Below are 26,278 nucleotides of genomic sequence, written 5' to 3'. Positions count from 1 at the left end.
ACACTTTTTTGGTTACTACATGATTCCATTTGTGTTATGCATAGTGTTGATGTCTTCACTATTCACTAACACCTACTCATTAAAAACCCTTTTAATGAGTAGGTTTTTACTAACTTTTGACTGGTATAGTATATATACAGTATCTTTTAAATATTTCACAGCATGTAATCAGTCATATGCTTGGTTTAGTTTAGTTTATTAGGATCCCCATTAGCTGTTGCACATGCAGCAGTTACCCTTCCTGGGGTCCACATAAAACATAAAATTCATGACAAAGTACAGAACAGTTATAGTCAAGAACAATATAAGATACTATTACATTAAGATTAAAATAAAAAGTCTAATATTGTCAAGGCACCAAGAGACAACAACAAAATTTCTCACTTTTCATATGCATATTTATATACAGTAAAGTTAAATTAGATCTTTAGAAAAACGAGAGGCGCTGTGAAACAACGCAACAATCCTGTTTCCATTGATCATCCTTGAGATGTTTCTACAACTTGATTGGAGTCCACCTGTGATAAATGCAATTGATTGGACATGATTTGAAAAGGCGCACACATGTCTATATAAGTTCCCACATTTGACAGTGCATGTCAGAGCAAAAACCAAGTCATGACGTTGAAGGAGTTGTCCATAGAGCTCCGAGACAAGATTGTGTTGAGGCACAGATCTGGGGAAGGGTACACAAAAATGTCTGCAGCATTGAAGGTCACCAAGAACTCAGTGGCCTCCAACATTCTTAAACATAAGAAGTTTGCAGGTACCTAAAGGACTCTCAGACCATGAGAAACAAGATTCTGTTGTCTGATGAAAACAATATTAAACTCCTTGGCCTGATTGCCATTTGTGAAACCTGGCACCATCCCTAAGGTGAATCATGGTGGTGGCAGTATCATGCTGTGGGGATGTTTTTCAGTGGCAGGGACTGGGAGACTTGTCAGGATCGAGGAAAAGATGAACTGAACAAAGTACAGAGAGATCCTTGATGATAACCTGCTCTAGAGCACTCAGGACCTCAGACTGGGGCGAAGGATCACCTTCCAACAGGACAACAACCCTAAGTACACAGCCAAGACAACACAGTCGCGGCCTTGGGACAAGTCTCTGAATGTTCTTGAGTGCCCCAGCCAGAGCCTGGACTTGAACCCGATCTAACATCTCTGGAGAGACCTGAAAATAGCTGTGCAGCGACGCTCCCCATCCTTGAGAGGATGTGCAGAGAAAAATTGAAGATATTCCCCAAATACAGGTGTGCCAAGCTTGTAGTGTCATACCCAAAAAGACTCTAGGCTGTAATCACTGCCAAAGATGCTTCAGCAAAGTACTGAGTAAAGGGTCTGAATACCTATGCATATGTGATATTTCCATATTTTTTTTCGTCATTATAGGGTATTGTGTGTGGCTTGATGAGGAAAAAATATAATTGAATCAATTTTAGAATACACCTGTAACATAACAAAATGTGAAAAAATCAATGGGTCTGAACACCTTCCGAATATACAGTACCAGTCAGAAGTTAAGACACACCTACACACCTTTTCTTTATTCTTACTATTTTCTTCATTGTAGAATAATAGTGAAGACATCAACACTATGAAACAACACATATGGAATCATATAGTAACCAAAGCATTAACTGCACCTCAGATTGGTTGAATTGCAGCAAAGAAACCACTACTAAAGGACACCAATCATAAGAAGAGACTTGCTTGGGCAAAGAAACACGAGCAATGGACATTAAAATTGTGGAAGTCTGGCCTTTGGTCTGATGAGTCCAAATTTTAGATTTTTAGTTCCAATAGCCGTGTCTTTGTGAGATGCAGAGTAGGTGAACGGATGATCTCAACATGTGTGCTTCCCACCGTGAAGTATGGGGGAGGAGGTGGGATGGTGCTTTTCTGTTGACACGGTCAGTTATTTATATAGAATTCAATGCACGTTTAACCAGCATGGCTACCACAGCATTCTGCAGCAATACGCCATCCCATCTGGTTTGTGCTTAGTGGGACTATCATTTGTTTTTCAACAGGACAATGACCCAACACACCTCCAAGCTGTGTAAGGGCTATTCGACGGAGAGTGATGGAGTGCTGCATCAGATGACCTGGTCTCCACAATCACCCAACCTCAACCCAATTGAGATGGTCTTCAAGGCAAAGGGTGGCTACTTTGAAAAATCTCAATTATAAAATATATTTTATTTAATAACTCTAATGAACTTATCCTCTGCAGCAAAGGTAACTCTGGGTCTTCCTTTCCTGTGGTGGTCCTCATAAAAGCCAGTTTTATCATAGCGCTTGATGGTCTTTGCGACTGCACTTGAATAAAGTTCTTAACATTTTCTGAATTGACTGACCTTTATGTCTTAAAGTAAAGCTGGTCTGTTGTTTCTCTTTGTTTATTTGAGATATTCTTGTCATAATATGGACTTGGTTTTTTTACCAAATCTTCTGTATACCACCCCTACCTTGTCACAAAACAAATGATTGGCTCAAATGCATTAAGAAGGAAAGAAATTCCACAAATGAACTTTTAACAAGACACACCTGTTAATTAAAATGCATTCCAGGTGACTAATTCATGAAGCTGGTTGAGAGAATGCCAATACTGTGCAAAACAGGAAAAGGGCGGCTACTTTGAAGATTCGTTTGAAAACGTTTGACCTCTGTCATTTCCAACAAAGGGTATATAACAAAGTATTGAGATAAACTTTTGTTATTGACCAAATACTTATTTTCTACCATAAATTCATTAAAAATCCTACAATGTGATTTTCTGGATTTTTTTTCTCATTTTGTCTGTCATAGTTGAAGTGTACCTATGATGAAAATGACAGGCCTCTCTCATCTTTTTAAGTGGGAGAACTTGCACAATTGGTGGCTGACTAAATACATTTTTGCCCCACTGTATATGGAATGAGAGATATTGCATTTATTGGTTTATTCATTTGAGATTATTTTGAACTCAGCTTAGACTTGCACAAGAGCAAAGAAACAAATAGTCCAGTGATTTTGGTGAATACCAATGCATTATAAACATGTATTAGAGTAAATCTATAGCATTGATATGCATGTGGCCTGGGTGGTCTAGGGTTCAGTGCAGCAGCCTACAGCACACATGTTTGCCAGTGACAGTGTGAGTTTGAATCTGACACACTCTATTTCTGTCTTTCACACGGTCTCTTCTCTATGCAACAACAATAAATATTTATAAAAAACTTCCATTCATTTGCATTAGAGAAAAACTTGTAAGGCCCAGTGCAGTCAAAATGTGTTTCCCCCCCTGTGTTTTGTATCATATTGTACAATAGCTGATGAAACTTATCACTATAAAAGTGGGAACTTTTGATCTGTGTCATTTCATGATAGTTGCTGGTTGAAAATACAGTACAATATACACTTACCCTATAAATCTGTAGATATTGGACTACCTCAGATGAAGATGTATTACTGGGCTGCACAACTGCATTCACTTAAACAATAGACAGCAGACAATCCTTGTGCATGGAAGAGTATCAAAGCCATAAATGTAATAACTTATCTAAAATATATTCACGTCTTCGTGTCTAAGGTGTTGAAGAAAATGTACATAAATTCATGAGGTGGAAAGAACCAATATCTTCAGGCACCCCTATTTGGAATAACCCAACCCTACCTCCAGTGTTTAATGGCAACACCTTTAAGTCTTGGCTCCAAAGTGGCATCATGAATTTTGAACATGTGTACAATGATGGATCTCTGCTGTCATTCAATCAATTACAATAAAGATTTAGATTATCCAAGGGCAATTTTGTTTTAATTCCTACAACTCTGGATGAACCTAAAGATCAAGCATATGAAAAATACTGAAAGAAGTTGCTACGCCAAAGAAGTTAATTACCAAGTTATATCAAGGGTTGATTGAAACTCTGCCTGGTGGTTCAGAACCTAAAAGGAAAACATGGGGAACAGATCTAAAGGAAGAAATTGAAGAGAACCATTGGTCACAGAGATGTGAAAATGTTCATACCTGCTCCTTCTACCTAAGACATAAACTACTGCATTTCAACATAACTCTTAGGACTTACTACACTCCTGCCAGAATGCATCTAATGCACCGAGAAATGTCACATCTCTGTTGGAGATGCAATAAGCACAAAGAAACCCTAGTGCATACAGTATGATGTGGTCCTGTGATAAACTGACACCATTTTGGGATAATGTATGTGCTACCATTTCATTGTGTCTATGAATTTATATCCATCTCCATGATTACATTAAGAAATGTAAATATTAAACAAAAACCAAAATAATTTGACAGAATTTGGAAAACATATGGTGATCACATTAGAATGTTTTCTATAAGTGGGTGTTTTGTTTTTGTGGTGTGCTGTTTGTGAAGTCCTGTAGAAAAATAATTTAGAATAAAAAATACATGAAAATACAATCTACACAATACCTTCTACTTGGCAGGTTTTGCATGGCTTAAGTTTGACAAATAGTTCCAAACCTCTCTTTCAATAACAGCTAGTTTTCAGTTTCAGACCACACTCAGACAGTCCTAGCAAAATTCTTGCATGAGAATCTTTTTGTTTGTCAATTAAAAAATAAATGTTTCTGTCTTTTGACCATTTTAATGGAAAACCATTACAGTAAGGTACTTAATTGTTACCCAGAAATGATTTGATACAAATATAAAATGGCTGCATTGGGCCTGTAGCCCTTTCCTGCAGTCAATGACTAAACGCACCCCCTTTGGCCTCATGGGTGGAATGTTATGAATATATCTCATAATTTCATAATGTATAATTATTTTTATTTTTTTTATGGTGAAAATTCAATGTTTCTATGTCAAACAGTTTTGTTATATTTCAGTCTTCCTTGATGTTTATGTGTAATATTGGGATGCAAACTTAAAATTGAATACATTTCAACTCTATATCTGACATGGTACAGGTATCTTCTTTTTGTTAAGCCCATAACCATTTGTGAGGTGTATAATTTGGTTTCAAAGTAGATTTGTATAAGACTAGCAAGAAGTACTCTGTGTGACCCTGATTTAGCCCACTGCAGTACGTTGATATTGTGATGTTCGTGTGATGCTATTGTTCTTCAGTCATCTGAACATTTTTCTATTTACATTTGAAGGGTTATGCCATTACATGTTGGGTCAGAAATGGCCTTAAAAATATGACATGATACCGCTACAATGCTATGCCCAATTATTTATTTTTGCAGAGTAAAACTGCTAATACATGTCAGCGTTCTACTTGTTTAGATGTTTTCTCTCGCTGCTTGTGTGAAAACAAACAGCCCAAGTGATCAGGGAATAGCTTAGGGCTCCTCTCCTTTGATGTTTCAAAGCTAGCTTGTTAAAATGCAGGCACAACTAAAAGGCACTTATTTTTAGGTGAACACACATAGTGCATGTTGCTGACTCTCTCTCTCTCTCTCTCTGCATTCATATCAGTCTCTTAAGGAAGACACACTGTGTTCAACTGTACCTTGCAGGGGTTTGAGCTTTGTGAAGCTAGCTAGTGTGTTTCTGTATTCCGAGGGCATATACAATCAACAAAGAAGATGTTATTTTATGTTCTATCCTACAAATATATATTAGCCATTGTGAAGACTTGGGAACAGTCGAGATATGTTACTATTATTTTGTGCTTAGGATCCCTGACTGTATCTTTAATATATTGACTTGTCTTAACAATTATACTATTATTGTAAATGTTATTGCTTAACAAAGACAATCTCAGAGGGATTTTTTGATGCCCTTTTTATATTATACAGTAGAGCCACTATACCATTGCCTCATGATATTGTTTCTTCCTAGCCTGCTCATCCCCAGAGTTTTTCACTTCAGGAAAAGCAGCAATGGGGCTGAGCTAGACTGACTGGCAGGGAGGAAGGCTGGGAAGCAGGCAGAGAGAGGGAGGAGCAAAATATCTTAAGCACTCTCTCCACTTACTGTGTGTGTCTGCTCTACCCAGCGAGCAACAACGCAAGTGTGTGAGAGAGAGAGAATGACAGAGGGGAGAGAGCATGGGAAACAGAATGGTAGAGCAAGACACTGATTCACCGAGAATGTAAAAGGCAAAAAGAGAGAGAGAGAGACACAGAGAGAGACACAGAGAGAGACACAGAGGGAGTGAAACTGTGCGTAAAGCTGGAATGAAGCTGTGCCACAGGCAGCAGAGAAGACGAAGACTTGATCACTGGCAAACAGGAGACGATAGATAGAAAAAGAGAGGAGGAGAGAAGACGCACACACTCTCACACTTTCACCCTGACTGAGAGAGCAGCAGCTGAAGGAGGGAGCTACAGCACCAGCATCTCACACAGACATTCACGCCACTCCACAGTCTCTGAATCAAGTAAACCTCTGCTGCTAACTTTGTCTCGGTGTCAGCAGCATCTCACAGACAGACGGCAGGCACACAGGAGCAGACTTCTCCCCCTGTTACGTCTCTTCAACGATGATGATCCCTTTGGTGGTCCTGCTCTCTTGGATGACTGCAGCTGGTAAGTGAAAAGTGCTATCTCTTTCTCTTTCTGTATCTCTCTCTGTCATTCGCTCTATTTCCGTCTTTCTCTCTTTCCCTTCTGTGGCTCTGACTGATCTGTATAGAAGTGTTTTCTCTCTTCATCTCTCACTCTTTCCCCCTCTGTCTCTACGTTCTGTGGCTCTGACTGATCCGTATAGAAGTGTTTTCTCTCTTCTCTCTCCATCTCTCACTCTTTCCCCTTCTGTCTCTACGTGGCTCTGACTGATCTGTATAGATGGGGGAAGCTGTGTAATTGATATTATGTCTGTGATGGTCTGCTTTACTGTCAGCAGAGTTTGGCTGCAGTTTGATGTGCCTTTACTGTAGCTCCTTCACAGTAGCGCTGAGTGATACTTAAATTCTCTACTGTGGGACTGTGGTGTAATGTCAGAGAGCTATAAGTCGCTTCAATGATTGATAGTGATGTCAGTGGTTTTGTATCGATATTGATTCTTTTCTGTTCTTTAAAACTGTGAAATGTCCCGACTTCATATATTGCTGCATCTCACGTCTTGCAAGAAGGGATTTCTTCTTAGTTTGAATGAACAGGTGTGCTTGTGCTTGAGTTGAAATCATGCTTGAGGAGTTGAATTTGTACTTGTCTGCCATTACATTGATCTAAACATCGCGTCGCTCATCAATGTGTCAGAGAAACACTTTGCAGAAAGCAAAAAGACAAAGCCTTTTTTCTCCTTGAACACAGACTGGATGTTGGCTGTTGCACTCTGAGAGACACGGGAATGTCTGCACTTTGAATATGAAGTAACATTAGTTATCTCAAAAACTCTTGATGTTTCATGGATAGTTGTGTGACAGTAAGACATATTTTTAACATTGTCATTTTTGTTGTTTCTCAAATATTTAGAAAATCCATTATTGACTCTACAATGCTGTCACACAGGTGCATGCAATACATTTGTGTGTGTGTGTGTGTGTGTGTGTGTGTGTGTGTGTGTGCGTGTGTGTCTGTGTGTTTTTACATACACATTATTTGTTTTACAATAATTCCCAAGCTGTGGCTTGTGACAGTAAATGAGTGTTAGAAACAGCTGATTTTAAAATACGTCCCTCCATTTCGATACATTCCCCCTCCCCTGAAATATCTTCCTCTTCTCTATTCCTGATATACTCGCCAAGATTCGCCCAATTCCTCTGTTGCACCGTTGAACACCTATTCCACTTGCTCAGCCATACATCTCTGCTAGTCTAAATGGTAATTCCACAAATGTTATTGCTGGACCTAATGTTAAGGTTGGGAGTACAGAACCAGTCATGTATGATTGAACAAATACTCCGCCTTTCGCCTTGGACATACAGAGTGTGCGGCACACCACTAATTTGATCTGACACTAGTAATAAAGCTTTTAATACTGCTGTCAGCAGCACTCTTTCAGGGATTGTACATCAAACCTCAAGAGGGTGTCAGCTTTATTGCTTCGTTTTATGAGTATATGAGCATGTGTGCCAGTGTCGGAAGCTAACAGAGGATTTTTCCCCCCCTTCTCCCCTCAGTAAATTGTAAGTTGGAGAGGTGGGGGGCATTTGCTATGGTTCCCAAATGGCTGCTTCACTCTCTAAGCTATGGTTTATTGCCCACTCGCTGTTGTGCAGACAGGGGGCTTTTGCAGCAGAACACAGCAATTTCCTCCTCCTCGCTCTCTGCACTCCGACTAAGTATTATAGAGTACAGGTGCTATGAATCAACAGTTAATATTGTACTTTAATTGGGGAATGTGCTCAGTGAAACCTTTATTGAACACTTCAAAACGAAAGACATCTGATACCTAACAAGAGGCCTGCCTGTAGTTCAATATCTCTTCTCCTCTACAAGCATCTCTCCTCCGAACTGCAAGCTGTCAGAGCTTGGACAACTTTAAGCCCCTAACAACCAACATATATACTGTCAATTAGTCTGGCAGTCACTGCTGGAACCTGCATCCCCATGTTAAGGCTTCTAACCAGTAAGGCTGGTTATCACAGCCCACGTAAAGGGATCGGTAAATGCTCGCAGGTGAGCTCGAACCAACCCCCAATCTCTTTTCTCAGGCGTCTGGGGGATCAAGTGCTCTTCCTCGCCGTCGCTTCTCTCTTTTGATACACTGATTGAGCGGTGTAGTTTGCATCCCTTGTTGTCAACAGAATCAGAGTGGTTGTCGAATAGAGAGGAGGGAAGTGGATGGGGGGAGGGTGAAGCCTGCTATCTGACACCACTTTTGGAGATGGCAGTCTTCCTCCAACCTTCTTATCGCTGCCATAGGCTGGCAGTTGTCAATACTTCGGCAGTTCGACAGGGAGTTATTGTTCAGAGCGGAGCTGGCTTGTCTCTGCTTCGAGAGGGAGTTGTTGTTCAGAGCAGAGCTGGCTTGTCTCTGCTATGAGAGGGTGGGTTGGAGAGAGAAAAGGCAGAGTGAACACGGTACCTAAATGTTTTAGCCCATGCTGTTACACAACATGTGAAGGGAAATGTTGGAGCTGAGACTATTGCCCAGTCCAGAACTATTGCCCACCCCTAGTACCTAATCCCTATCCCCTACCCCCTTGGCACTTCATGTAAATCTGATATAAATGGATAGGTATTAGCAATATATATCTGCCCTCCAATACGCTAGGTGGAGTGTTTCTTATGCCTATCCAATCTTTTCAGAAATTAATTTAGGAGCTAGGGTAAGTGTTTCTGTGCAGGGCCTATGGAACTGAGCTAGACTCATTCTCTGGCTTAGAATAAATACTCATCAAGAGGCGGTGCTCCTAGTGGCCGGGTTTTTTTTATGCAGAAAAACTGAAATCTGTTCTTACCTCATTTCTACCAGCATGTCACTTGTGCTGCTAGAGGGAAAAAACTCTAGATCACCTTTACTCGACACACAGAGAAGGATACCATGCTGACCCTCCATTTGGTAAATCTGACCATAACGCTATCTTCCTGATTCTTGCTTACAAACTCAAACAGGAAGAATCAGTGAAGCAATCAATAGTGAATAGATGAAGCGGATGCTAAGCTACAGGACTGTTTCGCTAGCACAGACTGGAATATGTTCTGGGATTCATCCGATAGCATTGAGGAGTTTACCACATCAGTCACTGCTTCATTATTAAATACATTGACAACTTTGTCCCCACAGTGACAGCTCAGTTCCATAGGCCCTGCACAGAAACACTTACCAAATACAGATTTTTCTATTCTATTTATCCAATGTGTTTTTGTTTTTGTTGCACTGCTTTGATTTGCTTTATCTTGGCCAGGTCGCAGTTGTAAATGAGAACTTCTTCTCAACTGGCCTACCTGGTTAAATAAAGGTGAAATCATTTTTTTTATCCCAACCAGAAGCCATGGATTACAGGCAACATCCGCACTGAGATAAAGGCTAGAGCTGCCATTTTTAAGGAGCGGGACATTAATCCGGACGCTTACAAGAAATCCCACTACCCCCTCTGACAAACTATCAAACAAGAAAAGCCCAATATAGGACTAAGATCAAATCCTACTACACCAGCTCTGATGCTCGTCAGATGTAGCAGGGCTTGCGAACTAGAAAATAAAAGACTCTAGGAGCTCAGATGCAAAAATGTAATTACCAACGTTTCGACAGCCAAGTTGTCTTCATCAGAGTTTGCAAACTATCACGGATAACAAACGGAGACCCAGCCGAGAGTTACCCAGTGACACGAGCCTACTTGAACGAGCTAAATGACTTCCATGCTTACTTCAAGGCAAGCAACACTGAACCATGTGTGAGAGCCCCAGCTGTTCAAGAGCACACTCTCCGTAGCCGATGCAGGTAAGACCTTTAAACAGATTAACATTCACAAGGCCACAGGGCCAGCCGGATTACTAGGATGCGTACTCAGAGCAAACGCTGACCAGCTGGCAAGTGTCTTCAGTGATATTTTCAACCTCTCCCTGACCCAGTCTGTAATACGTACATGTTTCATGCAGACCACCATAGTCCCTGTACTCAAGGTAATCTGTCTAAATGACAACTGCCCCTTAGCACTCACATCTGTAGCCATGAAATGCTTTGAAAGGATGGTCATGGCTCACATCAACACCATCATCCCAGAAACCCTGGACCCACTCCAACTCGCATACTACCCAAACAGATCCACAGATGATGCGATCTCTATTGCACTCCACACTGCCCTTTCCTACCTGGACAAAAGGAACACCTACAAAAGGAACACCTACGTCAGTCCCCTGGACTGAACACCTACCTCTGCAACCTTCCTCTGCAACTGGATCCGGGCTGCCCCCAGGTGGTGAGGGTAGGACGTTGGAGCTAGGAACATAAGCATTTCACTACACCTACAATAACATATGCAACCAATAACATTTGATTTGCTTTAGATTTTTTAGACAACATCTGCCACGCTGACCCTCAACACCGGTTACCCCGTTTATATAGCCAAGCTATCATTGCTCATTGTGTATTTATTCCTCATGTTACTATTTTTCTTATATATATATATATATATATATATTTGATGGATGTTCAAGGATGTTCATTAGGCTCCAATTAATTTCACCTGTGAATGGCATAAGACAGGCTATTTGGTTCAGCCGTTGATCAGTTAGATTTCAACTTTTATTCACACACTCAAAAAGAGAGCCAGAAGTTTGTTGAATAGGCAATGTGTTATAACTATGCTTTCAACCATCTAAAAGCACATCCAAATTCATATGGAAAAATGATGTCTGATGTTTGGCTTAGTCATGTAAATGTGTTGTCAGTACGCTTTCAACCTTTTAAAAGCAGTTCAAATGGGAATAAAATGTCAGATATTTTTTATCTATACAAAAACTTAATGTGTTCTCACTGTGCTTGACCTGGATCGCAGTTGAGATTACATTGAAAGTACTGTACACACTGTAGTGCAAGTGATCAATGCTGTTCAAGATTCTGCACAGATTATTATTGTACTTGTGAAGATCTCCAGAGACCTGCGACCTTTGCATGCCATGTTGAACATGCACATTTTATATTTCCACAAGACAACATTTATAGTTACATTAACCTCAATATGTGGCCATGGATGTGTTACTCATTTTAAGGTTGAATAAATCCTGTTACATTGGTATGTAAGATATCCTTAACTTTACGCTATTTACTGTATTACAAAAGTATTATTGAATTGTGTTTGGTTGACAACACAACCAAATATCAACATTTTAAGGGCATGAGCTTTCTCAAACTTCAGTCTCTTGACTGTCCATGTACTCATGATTATTAATGTGGTTGTTTTAATTTGCTTATTTTTGTTGTTGTTGCTGTACAGAGCATCGAGATGTCTTCATGCTATAAAAGTTGAAAAAAGTGTTATTATTATTAGTTTTATTTGAGACATTGACTTAATCCTATACCTTAACATTTATTTTTGGATTAGTTGGAGAAGTGAATCCAACATTTTTGTCCGACCGGCTCGATCCTGTTTTATGTAGCATAATTTGAAATTGTGTTTTTACATTGGATAAAAGTAGAGAATTATATATCATAAACTACAGTTGAGGAACAATGGGAAAGTAATTCTGCTTTGAACGTTGACGAAATTGTAAACTCACTTTTGAGAAAATGGCCCTTGAATATTTTTGGTACCTACTGGAGAGCTCTTTGTTGTCTACACCCATTCGGAATTGTTCACACCCTCTTAAGCTTTAGCCCCACCTATCTCTTTAAGGATTCACATGTGAGGCTATGTACTAAACAACCAAAGGTTTTAGGACTGAAGGCTGGTTTTATACTATGGGTGTGTTAGTAAATTTAATCTGGAGTACAAGAGTGTACAAGAGAGTACAAGAGATTGTCCGTTCATAAAATCAGAGCGTTTCGCTTTCGGAGTGTTCAGAGCGCACACTGGTCGCTCTGGCCGAGGAGTAGGGTTCCAAGCGTTCTGACCTAACAACAGCAGTAAAGCATCCAAGCTAACTGGCTAACGTTGGCTAGCTTGCACGCTACTTCCAGACACAAATGAGAAAACAGCTCACTGACCCTTTTACTTGCCCTAGCAGAGTTGGTTAGGCTGTTTTATGTTATCCAGAGCATTGGTGAATACAACTGTGCTGCTGGCAACAATTTAATTAGGATTTTTTGGCAACGTTTACGCTTTTATTTAGACATGTAGCTAGCTAGCTAACTAAACAATAACCATAATCTCAACTCATAATGTTACTACCCAGCATTCATCTGCAGGTCGTATACTTGGGTGGAACTCTTACCCGTCGTATACATGGGTGGACTCTTCTCCATCTCTGTCACGGATGTCATGGTTACCCTTTGTTTGAATATGTAATCCTGTGACAGGTATTTTATACCACAGTGTCTTCTCTTTTTGACAAACGCCAGACTTTTCTCAATCTCCTTAGCTATCATACTCTAATTCCACTGATTTCAAAACTCGGTCCTCCAGAAAGTGGAAAGCAACACTTATTCATTTATACTACGTGATATCTTTCAAAAAGTGCATTAGAAAAAGTTACCTACACAAAATGACTAGCTCATGTTATAGACAGAAGCGCGCTACATGGCAGACCAATCCAAACTCATCTCTCAGCATGTCCAGCCAACTCATTATCTCAGCCAATCATGACTAGCGGGAAGGTTGCTGATTTTTTCCTTGGCTAAACCAACTAGGCTCCTAATTAAATAATTGTATTCATATTTACAGATGGCATACGAGTTTGTTATTAAGGTACATGAAAGTTCACATGTTCAAGACAGCATTTCTACCAAAAAAAATTCCAGTTTGTCTACAAATTAGTAAGTGATATTAGAGGTCGACCGATTATGATTTTTCAACACCGATACCGATTATTGGTGGACCAAAAAAGCCGATACCAATTAATCGGCCAATTTTTATATATGTGTGTATATATATACGTATATTTGTAATAATGACAATTAAGACAATTAAGACAATACTGAATGAACACTTATTTTAACTTAATATAATACATAAATAATGAAACATGTTCAATTTGATATAAATAATGCAAAAACAGTGTTGGAGAAGAAAGTAAAAGTGCAATACATGCCATGTAAATAAGCTAACGTTTAAGTTCCTTGCTCAGTGTCACGATCGTTATAAGGAGTGGACCAACATGCAGCGTGGTATGTTTCCATCCTTTATTTTGGAAGAGAAACTTGAAGCTCAAAGTAGTGCTCGCAGGCAACTATACCTAGACAAGTTCCCACAAAGCACAATGGGGAAATGCCAACGATAAACAGCTGCCTCTGATTGGGAACCATACCAGGCCAAAATATATATGTATTCACCTAGATAACCCACCCTTAGTCACACCCCAACCTAACAAACATAGAGAATAAAAACCTCTCTATGGTCATGGCGTGACACTCAGAACATGAGAACATATGAAAGCTAGTGGTTCCTTTTGACATGAGTCTTAAATATTCCCAGTTAAAAAGTTTTAGGTTGTAGTTACTATAGAAATCTATAAGACAATTTCTCTCTATACCATTTCATATACCTTAGACTATTGGATTTTCTTATAGGCACTATAGTATTGCCAGCCTAATCTTGGGAGTTGATAAAGTCATAAACAGTGCTGTGCTTCAAGCATTGCGAAGAGCTGCTGGTAAACGCAGGAAAGTGCTGTTTGAATGAATGCTTACGTGCCTGCTGCTGCCTACCACCGCTCAGACAGACTGTTCTGTCAAATATCAAATTATAGACTTAATTATAATATAGTAAACACACAGAAATACGAGCCTTAGGTCATTAATATGGTCAAATCCGGAAACTATCATTTCGAAAATAAACGTTTCTTCTTTCAGTGAAATACCATTACGTATTTTATCGAACTGTGGCAACACCAAGTCTAAAAATTGCTGTTATGTCATAATTATGTAAAATTCTGGCAAAATAGTTCGCAATGAGCCAGGCGGCCCAAACTGTTGCATATACCCTGACTCTGCGTGCAATGAACACAAGAGAAGTGACACAATATCCCTAGTTAATATTGCCTGCTAACATTAATTTATTTTAACTAAAAAATATGCAGGTTTAAAAAAAATATTCTTCTGTGTATTGATTTTAAGAAAAGCATTGATGTTTATGGTCAGGTACATTCATTCAACGATTGTGCTTTTGTTAAATCATCACCCGTTCGGCTATGTAGGCTGTGATTCGATGATAAATTAACAGGCACCGCATTGATTATATGTAGCGCAGGACAAGCTAGTTAACCTAGTAATATCATCAACCATGTGTAGTTAACTAGGGATTATGTGAAAATTGATTGTTTTTTTATAAGATAAGTTTAATGCTAGCTAGCAACTTACCTTGGCTTCTTGCTGCACTCGCGTAACAGGTGGTCAATCTGCCACGCAATTTCCTCGTGGAATGCAATGTAATCGGCCATAATCCGCGTCCAAAAATGCAGATTACCGATTGTTATGATAACTTGAAATCGGCCCTAATTAATCGGTCATGCCGATTTATTCGGTCGACCTCTAATTGATATGTTGGATTCATCTCCATCTCAACCAAGAATCTAAGTTAAAGATTAAGACTAAATCAAATCAAAATGTATTTAAAGTGCTTTTAATGTTTGAATTTATTTTGGCCTATTCTTTAAATTCCATTTTTGGTTAAGAAGGAGATGTGTATCTAACATATTAATTATCAATTTGAACTCAACCATAGCTTGAAACCCATTGTCTGTTTTTAGTTTAACCCTGGGTTGACTTGAAACAATAGCTGTTGATGACTTTGCAAATGCTATTTTAGCCTAAATGGTCTCACTGATGATATACAGTATTATCAGGACTCAGAATAAGACCCAGATGCAGACAGTTCGAATCACAGATGTTTATTGACAAAACAGGGGGCAGGCAAATGACAGGTCAAGGGTAGGCAGAGGTCAGTAATCCAGGGCAGAGGCAGTAAGGTACAGAACGGCAGTTAGGCTCAGGGTCAGGGCATGCAGAATGGTCCAAACTGGAAAAACTAGAAAACAGGGACTTGAGCAAACAGGAGTACGGGAAAAAACACGCTGATAGGCTTGACGAGACAAGACATACTGGCAACAGACAAACAGAAAACACAGGTATAACACAGGTACAGGGGATAATGGGGAAAATGGGAGACACCTGGAGGGGGGTGGAGATAAGCACAGGACAGGTGAAGCAGATCAGGGTGTGACATAGTACACTTATTGTAGTAACCTGGTATATTTATGTTTACCAATAGATGGCAGTATTGACTCAAGATGGGGGGTTTCTCCAGTACGATGTGCAGATAGGTCAAATCTCCAATACGATGTGCAGATAGGTCAAATCTCCAGTACGATGTGCAGATAGGTCAAATCTCCAATACGATGTGCAGATAGGTCAAATCTCCAATACGATGTGCAGATAGGTCAAATCTCCAGTACGATGTGCAGATAGGTCAAATCTCCAGTACGATGTGCAGATAGGTCAAATCTCCAATACGATGTGCAGATAGGTCAAATCTCCAGTACGATGTGCAGATAGGTCAAATCTCCAGTACGATGTGCAGATAGGTCAAATCTCCAGTACGATGTGCAGATAGGTCAAATCTCCAGTACGATGTGCAGATAGGTCAAATCTCCAATACGATGTGCAGATAGGTCAAATCTCCAATACGATGTGCAGATAGGTCAAATCTCTAATACGATGTGCTGCTAAGCCTGTTTTAGATAGTGGATATACGTAACATTGAAGATCTGACGTTGTTTCAAAGTTACAAATTCAACATATTTTAAACAGATTTTGCCAATGTTGTAAATTGCTTACCATGAAAACATAATCCTGTGGTTGAAATGTACCCTGTTGAGGTATTTTTTTCAAATCCAATGTATTTTCGACATAGATTCCACGTCACAGTCAACATTGAAATAACATTCATTCAACCAGTTTGTGCTCAGTGGGCAATCAACATTCAAATAATTAACACTACTAACTGAGAAAGGTTTGAGTGAGATTAGTGGATGATTGAAAATGAACTCAATAATAAAATACAAGGAAATAATTACATTTACAATAATAAGCACGCATTTTCTACACTTAATTTAAAGACAGCTTGGGAATCAAATGTGTCAAACTTGGAGAACAAACAGATATAAGGTTATTTTGGAGATGTTCTCTCTTCAAACAGTGAAGAGGGCAATAAGAGGGCTGTGTCCCTTGGCGGTGGTATTGGTCTCCTAAATTAGGGAGCTGTACAGTCATACTAACAGCTGTTGTATTCTGTGCACTGCATAGTGACAGACTGGTGGCAGCAGTGGGCAAAGGACCCCAATTTGACCTAGATAGTCTGTGTGTATTGATATGGTTCCTTAAAAAAATATATTTTTTGATGTAGTTCTGTCCTTGAGCTGTTCATGTCTATTAATGTTCTGTTTTGTGTGAACCCCAGGAAGAGTAGCTGCTGCTTTTGCAAAAGCTAATGTGAATCCAAATAAAATACCAAAATATCAAATCCAGGGTCGTGTTCAGAGGGAAAAACTAAAGGGATCACATTTTGGCTAGTCGCGCTGTCAATGGAATGCTGGTGAGAAAAGTCCTCCCTGTTTTCAGTAGGGAGAACATGTTTTGATACAGAGTGAAACAGGAACACATACGATCTTAACTTTTCCAGTATTAAACATTCATTTTGCTTTTCTGTTTGCTACGGAGTGCCTTACTGAACATGACCCAGGCCATGAGTTTATGTGAAGGAGCATAAACTGCTCAATCGGATATTATATAAAGAGCTATTTACATTAGGCATACATGCAATGTCAGAGAAAGAGAGAGAGAGAGAGAGAGAGAGAGAGAGAGAGAGATTAAACATAATGAGTTATATAGAGTTAGACAGTATGTTATATTTTGGAAGCCTAACGTTATCCCCTCAAACATGCAATATGTCAGAATTACATTTACCTGCAATAACTCCTTTTCACAGGACGTCTCGCATATATTTGAAGCCTATTTATAGAACACAAGTGACTGTTGGTATTAGAGGTTAAGTGTGTTGATTATACAGCCATTCTACACTCCTCCACCTCTCCTTATACATATTCGTATAAATTCTTCTATCTTGGAGCTCCTTGCAGTGGCACTTGTTCCCTTTACGGTAGGGGCAGTGCTGAGCACTGAGCAGCATCACTCTCTCAACCCCACTCCACCCCCGCTAACGTTCTCCATACTCAACTCTCCTGTGATTCCGCCACTCAACGATTACCACTGCTGACAGTCACACAGAGATCACAGTCCCCCTGTACTCTGAACGGAAGGGGTGGTGATGCCCTCGAACACAACTCTGAAAGAGCAATTAAGTAGCAATGCCATGTCTGGCTCATGCTGCCTCCAGGAACTTTTCTCACTATAATACGAACTAGCAGAAAATGTACTATTTTACATGGCACACTGTCAAGTGGAAAGTAATCACAATACCTTTTTCTTATGATGAGTCAGAGGCACTTAAACAGTTTGAGTAAGGAAGCCACGTGGGAAGATGTTCACCTGTAGGGTTGCGCAGTTGACCATCAGAGAGCCAGAGCCAATATAAAATCATTATCCTAGATAGACTGGCGGTTTAGGAGATGACCTTACAAGTCACAATCTGGAACCGGTGAGCGCACTATGACGCAACACCCTCTCACTCTTCTAGCTATAGCCTGTGGCTTTGGATGAGTTCCCTAAGGGAATGACCACAGTTTCACCTCATCCTAACAACACAGGGAAGTCCTATTGACTTTCCCAATGGCTCGTGGTTGCGCTTGTTATGCTTCATTCATCTTCAAGGACAGCCCCGAGGTGACCACGGCTTGATCTGGTCAAAGACCCACTCACCACTATGCAGTCTGGCAGTGTCTGCATTAACCTAGGCAGACTGCAGTGATTGTAGTGGCCTCACTATACTTGAGCAAACGTATGAAAGAAAATACACTGCTTCTAGATGTTTTGGCAACTGGCAAGATATGGTGCCACAGCCCCTTACTGCCTTCAGAATTGACAACACAGCAGTTAATGGAATATATATATTTAGAAGTATTGTCATGCTATTCAAAGCTGCCTGTCAGTATGCTCTGTAGTTATTTTTTGTTGTTGTCCTTGATTTACATATTATAGATGCAACCTGCCTACACATAGTTTGAAGTACAATACCAACATAGCTACTGTAGTAAGTTAAAGCTGTGTGCTAGAAAACATTGGTTGAACATTAGTGGAATAGGCATTGTGGTGCTCGTGAATTTCCATTATTTTCCGGCTTCAGACCAATGCCTCTTCTCACTTAAAGCATACTTTTTAAAAATGTTTATTTAGGTTTGTGGCTTGTTACGCAGGCAATATGTGCTTACAGAACATTGGGCAGCACCATCACATCACGTAGAGCGATACACAGCCAGATAGAGACACTTGGTGAATAGCCTGTGCCTTGGACAGTACCGGTACCTTGAACAGTACCTTTTCAGCACCTTGGACAACACCTGTACCTTGAACAGGGTCCGATCAGGACATTGTACAACAACTGTACGTTGGACATTACCCATTCAGCACCATGGACAACATATGTACCTTGGATAGTACCTTTTCACCACCATGGACAGCACATGTACCTTAAACTGTACACTTTCAGCACCTTGGACATCACCCTGACATCTCACTCTGTGACACCAATACATAGATAGAGACAGCCAAATAAAATGCTGACCTGATCAGTTCACACACATATTTACAAACCAGGATTTGTTTTCTATTAACATTTTTAAATATTGATTGATGAAATGAATTGAAAACAACAGGCCTTCTTCATTTTTGAATTGAGCATTTCCATTTGCTTCCTGAATCGACTGCACTGAGATGGAATTTGACCCCATAGCACCACGAGAAACACCCATGCACACTCACTCACTCACTCACTCACTCACTCACTCACTCACTCACTCACTCACTGACTGACTGACTGACTGACTGACTCTTCTTTATAACATGCATATATAGGAACACAGTGATGGACCAGAGCATAAATAAGTTAACAGCGAATGAAAATAGGATAATGGAAGTGTAGTACAGCTCTGTGCAGTGAGTTCCACACTGCTCCCAATAGCACACTGCACTACTCCGAACGCATTTTTTCTCCGATAACTGACGGATTAATGGACTCCAACCTGATGCCTAATGCACAGGAAACAATCACCAGAGACCCCACTCCCTCTCCCCCTTTTGAGCCGCCCGACACAGATTGCTTCTGAAATGGCACAGAATGGCCTCGCCATAACTCACTCATCAACTCCAGGTCCCCAGAGAGAGAAAATAACCCGGAATTGCCACTAATCACTCCAATGATCAATAGCGATTGATACCTAGACTGGGTTGGTCGATTCATGGATATCCATTTGACAAAAATGATGGTTAGGGCAGAAGGGGAAATGGAGCGAAAAATAAGCTTATGCATACAATTTGGTTTATTTTTCTAGTTTATCATCTCTCATTACAGTTGCACATTTACCACTGTTTGTCAATCTCTAGCGGTTATTGTAAATCAAGCAAAAGGATGTGCATTGTATGTTCATGTGTGGGTGCTTACTGTAGCTAGCTACACATCCATAGACATACAGTTATTTGTATCCTCCACTACACAAAGAGCAAGTAAATAGTTAACTAGCTATGTTACTTCAGCTGTATTGCAAGGCAAACTTATGCAATTGTACATTCAAATTCATTTTCCTGTCATAACCCTAGCTAGCTAGCTGGGTAATGTTAGCTAATCAGCTAACTTGCTAAATAGCAATTTTCGTAAATGAACTTTATCACAAAAAAATATGCACAAAATTTGTCTCTACATTAACTTACATATTCCTCTCAATTGTAAATGTTTTGCTTGACTCGTTATGATGTTATAACTACTTACATTTGGTTCCATCTTAATGTTGTGTCAGCCATCTTCACCCAGGGATGAGAGGCTCGCGTCAAATTCGTAATTGGAACCACTTGATATGATTGGTCATATAAAATCCTTGGGAACCAAATGCATAACGAGTGCTCTAACTCCCCCTTGTGGTGGTCTGGAGCAATGAAGCCTTGATGCTGGGTACCTCTAATTCCCGCGGTGCAAGCTCGCAACTTTTAATGGAGGAACCACTGTACCTCAGAGTACATCTGTGCATTACATGTGATTGCACGCCATGCAGGTTTGATTTTGTGCCTTGATTTTGTCTCCCGCAATCATTTCAACACACATTCTTCCACTGCCGAAGCAATTTGCGGAAACATCAACATAATTTTTCCTATTCTATTGCCGCTATGAATCAAGCGCCTGTCGCCACAGATCTACTGCGGCATTGCACACTGTTGTTGCATTGCCTTTTCCTGGCAGCGTTTGAAAAATGCTGGAGTAAACAAGCCAGTGAAGGTATTGACAGAGCTGTTAAGTCCTGCACGGATCCACAGAATGAAATATGTGTTTTGTGTTGCAGGACAGGAGGCACTTTGAAGAATTGAGCTGTTGATCTGATAAGGAAAGCAGGGTCGTTCCATGTAATTTTAGCAAGCCATGACACCCACCATCTCCAGAATATTCTGAAATCCTGTCTGTAGCAATAAGCATTCCGGAAACATTATTTTGTTGGAATATATTTTGATTTCTGAACAAATAAGCTTATTGATGGCACCCAAATTAGCTATTTTAAATTAAAGGATTGATATAATATTCAATAATTATAGTACCTAACATCCGATTTTGAGCAAACTTTTTTCTAATTAAGGGTAAGACATGAGGAATCCAAGGAAGTGGTCAAAAGCAACCCACGCTTCGGTTTGTTAACCTGGCCACTGTTTCAAATGCTAACTTTAAAAAATGTGCATTTGAAACAGTGGACAGGTAAACAAAAGTATGGGTTGCTGTCATACCTGGTCCAAGACTGCTTAAGGAGGGTGGGGGGATTTTTTTTTAAATCACCTAATAGAAGAAATAGCACCATTTAGTGTTCAGAAGCTGGTAATATCAGGATGTAGGATGGAACATAAACCCAACAACTTCAATGACAAATTTCCCTAAACAGGGGAAAAAACTCACTGAGAATACATTGCATAGGATGAAGAAACAATACTCCGACCTGCAGTTCCATACTACTTGTCAGACACATAGGATGAAGAAAAAACACTCTGACCTGCAGTTCCATACTGCTTGTCAGACACATAGGATGAAGAAAAAACACTCTGACCTGCAGTTCCATACTGCTTGTCAGACACATAGGATGAAGAAACAATACTCCGACCTGCAGTTCCATACTGCTTGTCAGACACATAGGATGAAGAAACAATACTCCGACCTGCAGTTCCATACTGCTTGTCAGACACATAGGATGAAGAAACAATACTCCGACCTGCAGTTCCATACTGCTTGTCAGACACATAGGATGAAGAAACAATACTCCGACCTGCAGTTCCATACTGCTTGTCAGACACATAGGATGAAGAAACAATACTCCGACCTGCAAATCCATACTGCTTGTCAGACATAGAACTGATACTATATACTCATTGTTGGGGTGGGATTGGCGTGGGGTGTTGGAGGTCCGTGGATGTTCCTCATGTCTTACTGATTGCTTGAATGTTTTTGGTGTCCAAATCAGATGTTGGGTACAGAAATGATCGAATATTATATAAATAATCCCATAAATTAAAAATGGCCATGTTGGGTGCAATCAATTAGCTTAATTTGTCAGAGATCAATTTCAACAAAATTACGTTGCAGGAATGCTAATCTTATCCATTGCTAACAACAGAAATGATTTCTAAACAATCTGAGATGGGGCGTGTCGAAATCCTCTTTCTTGTGCTTTTTGAGCTTGAATGACCCGGTGTCTGCCGGAATTTTCTGGCACAGCCCCTACTTCACCTGGACAGACTTGACTAAGTCTTTCTGTGTCTCTCTACTCTCTCGCTATGTTTTTTTCTCTCTCTCTCTTTCTCTACCTCACTCTCTCTCGTTCTCTACTTTCTCTCTCTCTCTACTCTCTCTACTCTCTCTCCCTGTATTTATCCCCCACACACACACTCTTGTAAATGTGGGGAGACCATCTGATTGCGTGACACACACTAGCTGATGTTGAGATGTGAGATGTGTGCGTGTGCAAGTGTGTGTGTCTGTGTGTGTGTGGGGGGGGGGGGGGATCAGGCTACGCAACACCAATTACAACCATGCGCCTCGTTTTTGCAATATAAATGTAAATCAGCCTTTTAACTCATACACAGGGTCTCTGAGAAGTGGAGGGATGGGGATGGGGGGACCGAGTGAAGCGCCTCACCTTCAGATAATGTGTATTTCCCTGCCATTACCATGCATCCCTCACACAGGCACGCTGCCATGTACATAGCATCTATAGCAATGCTAGGTTAGCTAGCATCCTTTTGTACACTTGTTTTCTGCTTTGTTGTTGGTTCGTCAATGGCTAGCTAGCTAGCTAACTGGTTAGAGGAGTGACCAGTCTTCTTATCCTGAAGAGTCTCAGTGGAGGGGCTTTTCTTATCATTAGAGCTTGGTGTTTGTCTGTGATCTAACGCCTGTGAGGCACCAGAGACCCATCTGAGCCATGCTTGATTAATCTGGCCTCGTTATTTCGCATGGTAAACTGGGGGCTTGGGGAGGGGTGGGGAGGTGGTGTGGGGTTTTGATGCCATGTTTTTGATGGGGTGCACAAGCAATCACCATGGGAGCTTATAATAATTGTTCTTGGTATGCTTTCTTTGAACTCCGCTCACTTGAACCTCTGCTGAAGCTGGAAGACTGTTTTCAGCTTAAGGTCTTTCTAATAGAGGGCCTCTAATAACGTCCCTTTCAAAGGAGAAGTTTGTTCCTGAACTATTTTTGACTTCAGAAACACTGCGGCAGCTCTCCGTCAAGTTTCAAGATTGATTGGTGCCAACAGTGACTTGTATAGATAGTAGACGTTAGTAATTTAACCGCATAGATTATGAGTATCCTGTTCATAAAATGTATATTTTGATACCAGGTTGCCTTGGCTTATGGTTGAGCTTTGTCAAATTGAGCTTTATATCTAACCCCTTTCATAATCTTGAAAAAGTCAATGGGCTAAATGCACGCCTTCCCAAATCTATTGGATACAAAATGGAAAGTTGATTTATGTTTCATGGATAAAGCTCGCACTCCTAATGAGCAGAGTGAATTAGCATTGAGCGAGGGAGGTAATTTTGGCACGCATGCTTGGCGAATCCGCCACAGTTGTGGCTTTAATTCACAGATGACATCCGTCAAAAATCTCCCAGCTGTACTGGACTCATCCGTTAGGCACTCCTGCTTGGCTTCTGCCCAGAGCTAAACGCTGCACTATCAGCTCACCGACAATTGTCTGCCAAGCAAAGCATTGGGAACAACTCAGAATAAGCTCTCGCTCGCAACCCAAGGACCTCTGTTTTGAAAATGAATGGTCGAGAGTCCTTCCATCAATGTTGGTGAAGTGAAGATGGAGCAGAAGGCAGGGGGGCCTTTGGAGTGGAATGTAGTTTATTGTAGCCTTATCTAAAGTGATAATGGCACCACACAGAGTCTGGTAATAAGTGATGAGTGGGAGGTAACCTTATAAAAGGCCTAATGTCAGATCAGATAGCTGCCAGAGTGGGCCAAGGAGTGTACACTCAATATTTCTCCCAGGCTACCCAGGGAGAAAACATTGGAGCGGAGCGTAGCGGCAGGGTGGATGAGCAGGGGGCTTTTAAGGGGGTGGGGTTGTCTGTCTGTTTTTTCAAATTATGCTGTCTGTCTGCCTGTCAGTAAAGGAGAGATGCTTGGTTGAGGATGGTTCAGAGGGACAGGTGAGGTGGCTCAACCGAAAATGAACAGGGATCTCCGAGTGAGCCGATGGCAGCTAGGGCCAGACCGCTCTCCTCTTTATTTTCCCATTTCAGACGCAGAGCACTTTGTCAGTCTGAAGAGTTGGGGAGCGGTCAAGTGTTCAGGCTGGATAAGTGTGGGCAGCAGACGATAGCTTTTCAGAGAGATTAAGATGATACTCAGGCATCCAGAAAAGCCTATGGCTCTGTTTTGTACTTTCATTGCTATGAGACCCCTCTCTCTCTCTCTAAAACACAACACATCCTAATTCAATACTGATTCAATTCCCTCTCCCTGCATATTTAATTCAATTCAAATTCCAGGTTAGTCTTTGAATTCAGAGAGAACTCAATCAATGTCAATTCCAATGTTAGGTCAATTCCAGTAATTAAATTCCAAATTCAATATTATACCCAATTTCCCAAATTCAGGCCGATTATGTCAGCCTAGCTATCCAATAAATATACAGTGCCTTGCGAAAGTATTCGGCCCCCTTGAACTTTGCGACCTTTTGCCACATTTCAGGCTTCAAACATAAAGATATAAAACTGTATTTTTTTGTGAATAATCAACAACAAGTGGGACACAATCATGAAGTGGAACAACATTTATTGGATATTTCAAACTTTTTTAACAAATCAAAAACTGAAAAATTGGGCGTGCAAAATTATTCAGCCCCTTTACTTTCAGTGCAGCAAACTCTCTCCAGAAGTTCAGTGAGGATCTCTGAATGATCCAATGTTGACCTAAATGACTAATGATGATAAATACAATCCACCTGTGTGTAATCAAGTCTAAATGCACCTGCACTGTGATAGTCTCAGAGGTCCGTTAAAAGCGCAGAGAGCATCATGAAGAAAAAGGAACACACCAGGCAGGTCCGAGATACTGTTGTGAAGAAGTTTAAAGCCGGATTTGGATACAAAAAGATTTCCCAAGCTTTAAACATCCCAAGGAGCACTGTGCAAGCGATAATATTGAAATGGAAGGAGTATCAGACCACTGCAAATCTACCAAGACCTGGCCGTCCCTCTACATTTTCAGCTCATACAAGGAGAAGACTGATCAGAGATGCAGCCAAGAGGCCCATGATCACTCTGGATGAACTGCAGAGATCTACAGCTGAGGTGGGAGACTCTGTCCATAGGACAACAATCAGTCATATACTGCACAAATCTGGCCTTTATGGAAGAGTGGCAAGAAGAAAGCCATTTCTTAAAGATATCCATAAAAAGTGTCGTTTAAAGTTTGCCACAAGCCACCTGGGAGACACACCAAACATGTGGAAGAAGGTGCTCTGGTCAGATGAAACCAAAATTGAACTTTTTGGCAACAATGCAAAACGTTATGTTTGGCGTAAAAGCAACACAGCTGAACACACCATCCCCACTGTCAAACATGGTGGTGGCAGCATCATGGTTTGGGCCTGCTTTTCTTCAGCAGGGACAGGGAAGATGGTTACAATTGATGGGAAGATGGATGGAGCCAAATACAGGACCATTCTGGAAGAAAACCTGATGGAGTCTGCAAAAGACTTGAGACTGGGACGGAGATTTGTCTTCCAACAAGACAATGATCCAAAACATAAAGCAAAATCTAGAATGGAATGGTTCAAAAATAAACATATCCAGGTGTTAGAATGGCCAAGTCAAAGTCCAGACCTGAATCCAATCGAGAATCTGTGGAAAGAACTGAAAACTGCTGTTCACAAATGCTCTCCATCCAACCTCACTGAGCTCGAGCTGTTTTGCAAGGAGGAATGGGAAAAAAATTCAGTCTCTCGATGTGCAAAACTGATAGAGACATACCCCAAGCGACTTACAGCTGTAATCGCAGCAAAAGGTGGCGCTACAAAGTATTAACTTAAGGGGGCTGAATAATTTTGCACGCCCAATTTTTCAGTTTTTGATTTGTTAAAAAAGTTTGAAATAT

General features: G+C 40.6%; 1 protein-coding gene across 2 annotated transcripts in view; it reads left to right on the top strand.

Annotated features, from left to right (window-relative positions):
• The first annotated feature begins 5,954 nt into the window (after positions 1 to 5,954).
• The window catches only part of kirrel3a (kirre like nephrin family adhesion molecule 3a), a 272,346-nt gene continuing 252,022 nt past the window's right edge, over positions 5,955 to 26,278 (top strand). For both annotated transcript variants that reach the window (XM_021617614.2, XM_021617613.2), the window contains exon 1: positions 5,955 to 6,509. In XM_021617614.2, coding sequence (XP_021473289.2) covers positions 6,464 to 6,509 — 46 coding nt within the window. In that variant the 5' untranslated portion in view covers positions 5,955 to 6,463. The remainder of the gene's footprint in view (positions 6,510 to 26,278) is intronic.

Source organism: Oncorhynchus mykiss, chromosome 10, assembly GCF_013265735.2.
Source record: "Oncorhynchus mykiss isolate Arlee chromosome 10, USDA_OmykA_1.1, whole genome shotgun sequence".
Taxonomy (NCBI): domain Eukaryota; kingdom Metazoa; phylum Chordata; class Actinopteri; order Salmoniformes; family Salmonidae; genus Oncorhynchus; species Oncorhynchus mykiss.
The sequence above is the reverse complement of the archived record's forward strand: the minus strand, read 5'-3'. Positions and strand labels throughout refer to the sequence as shown.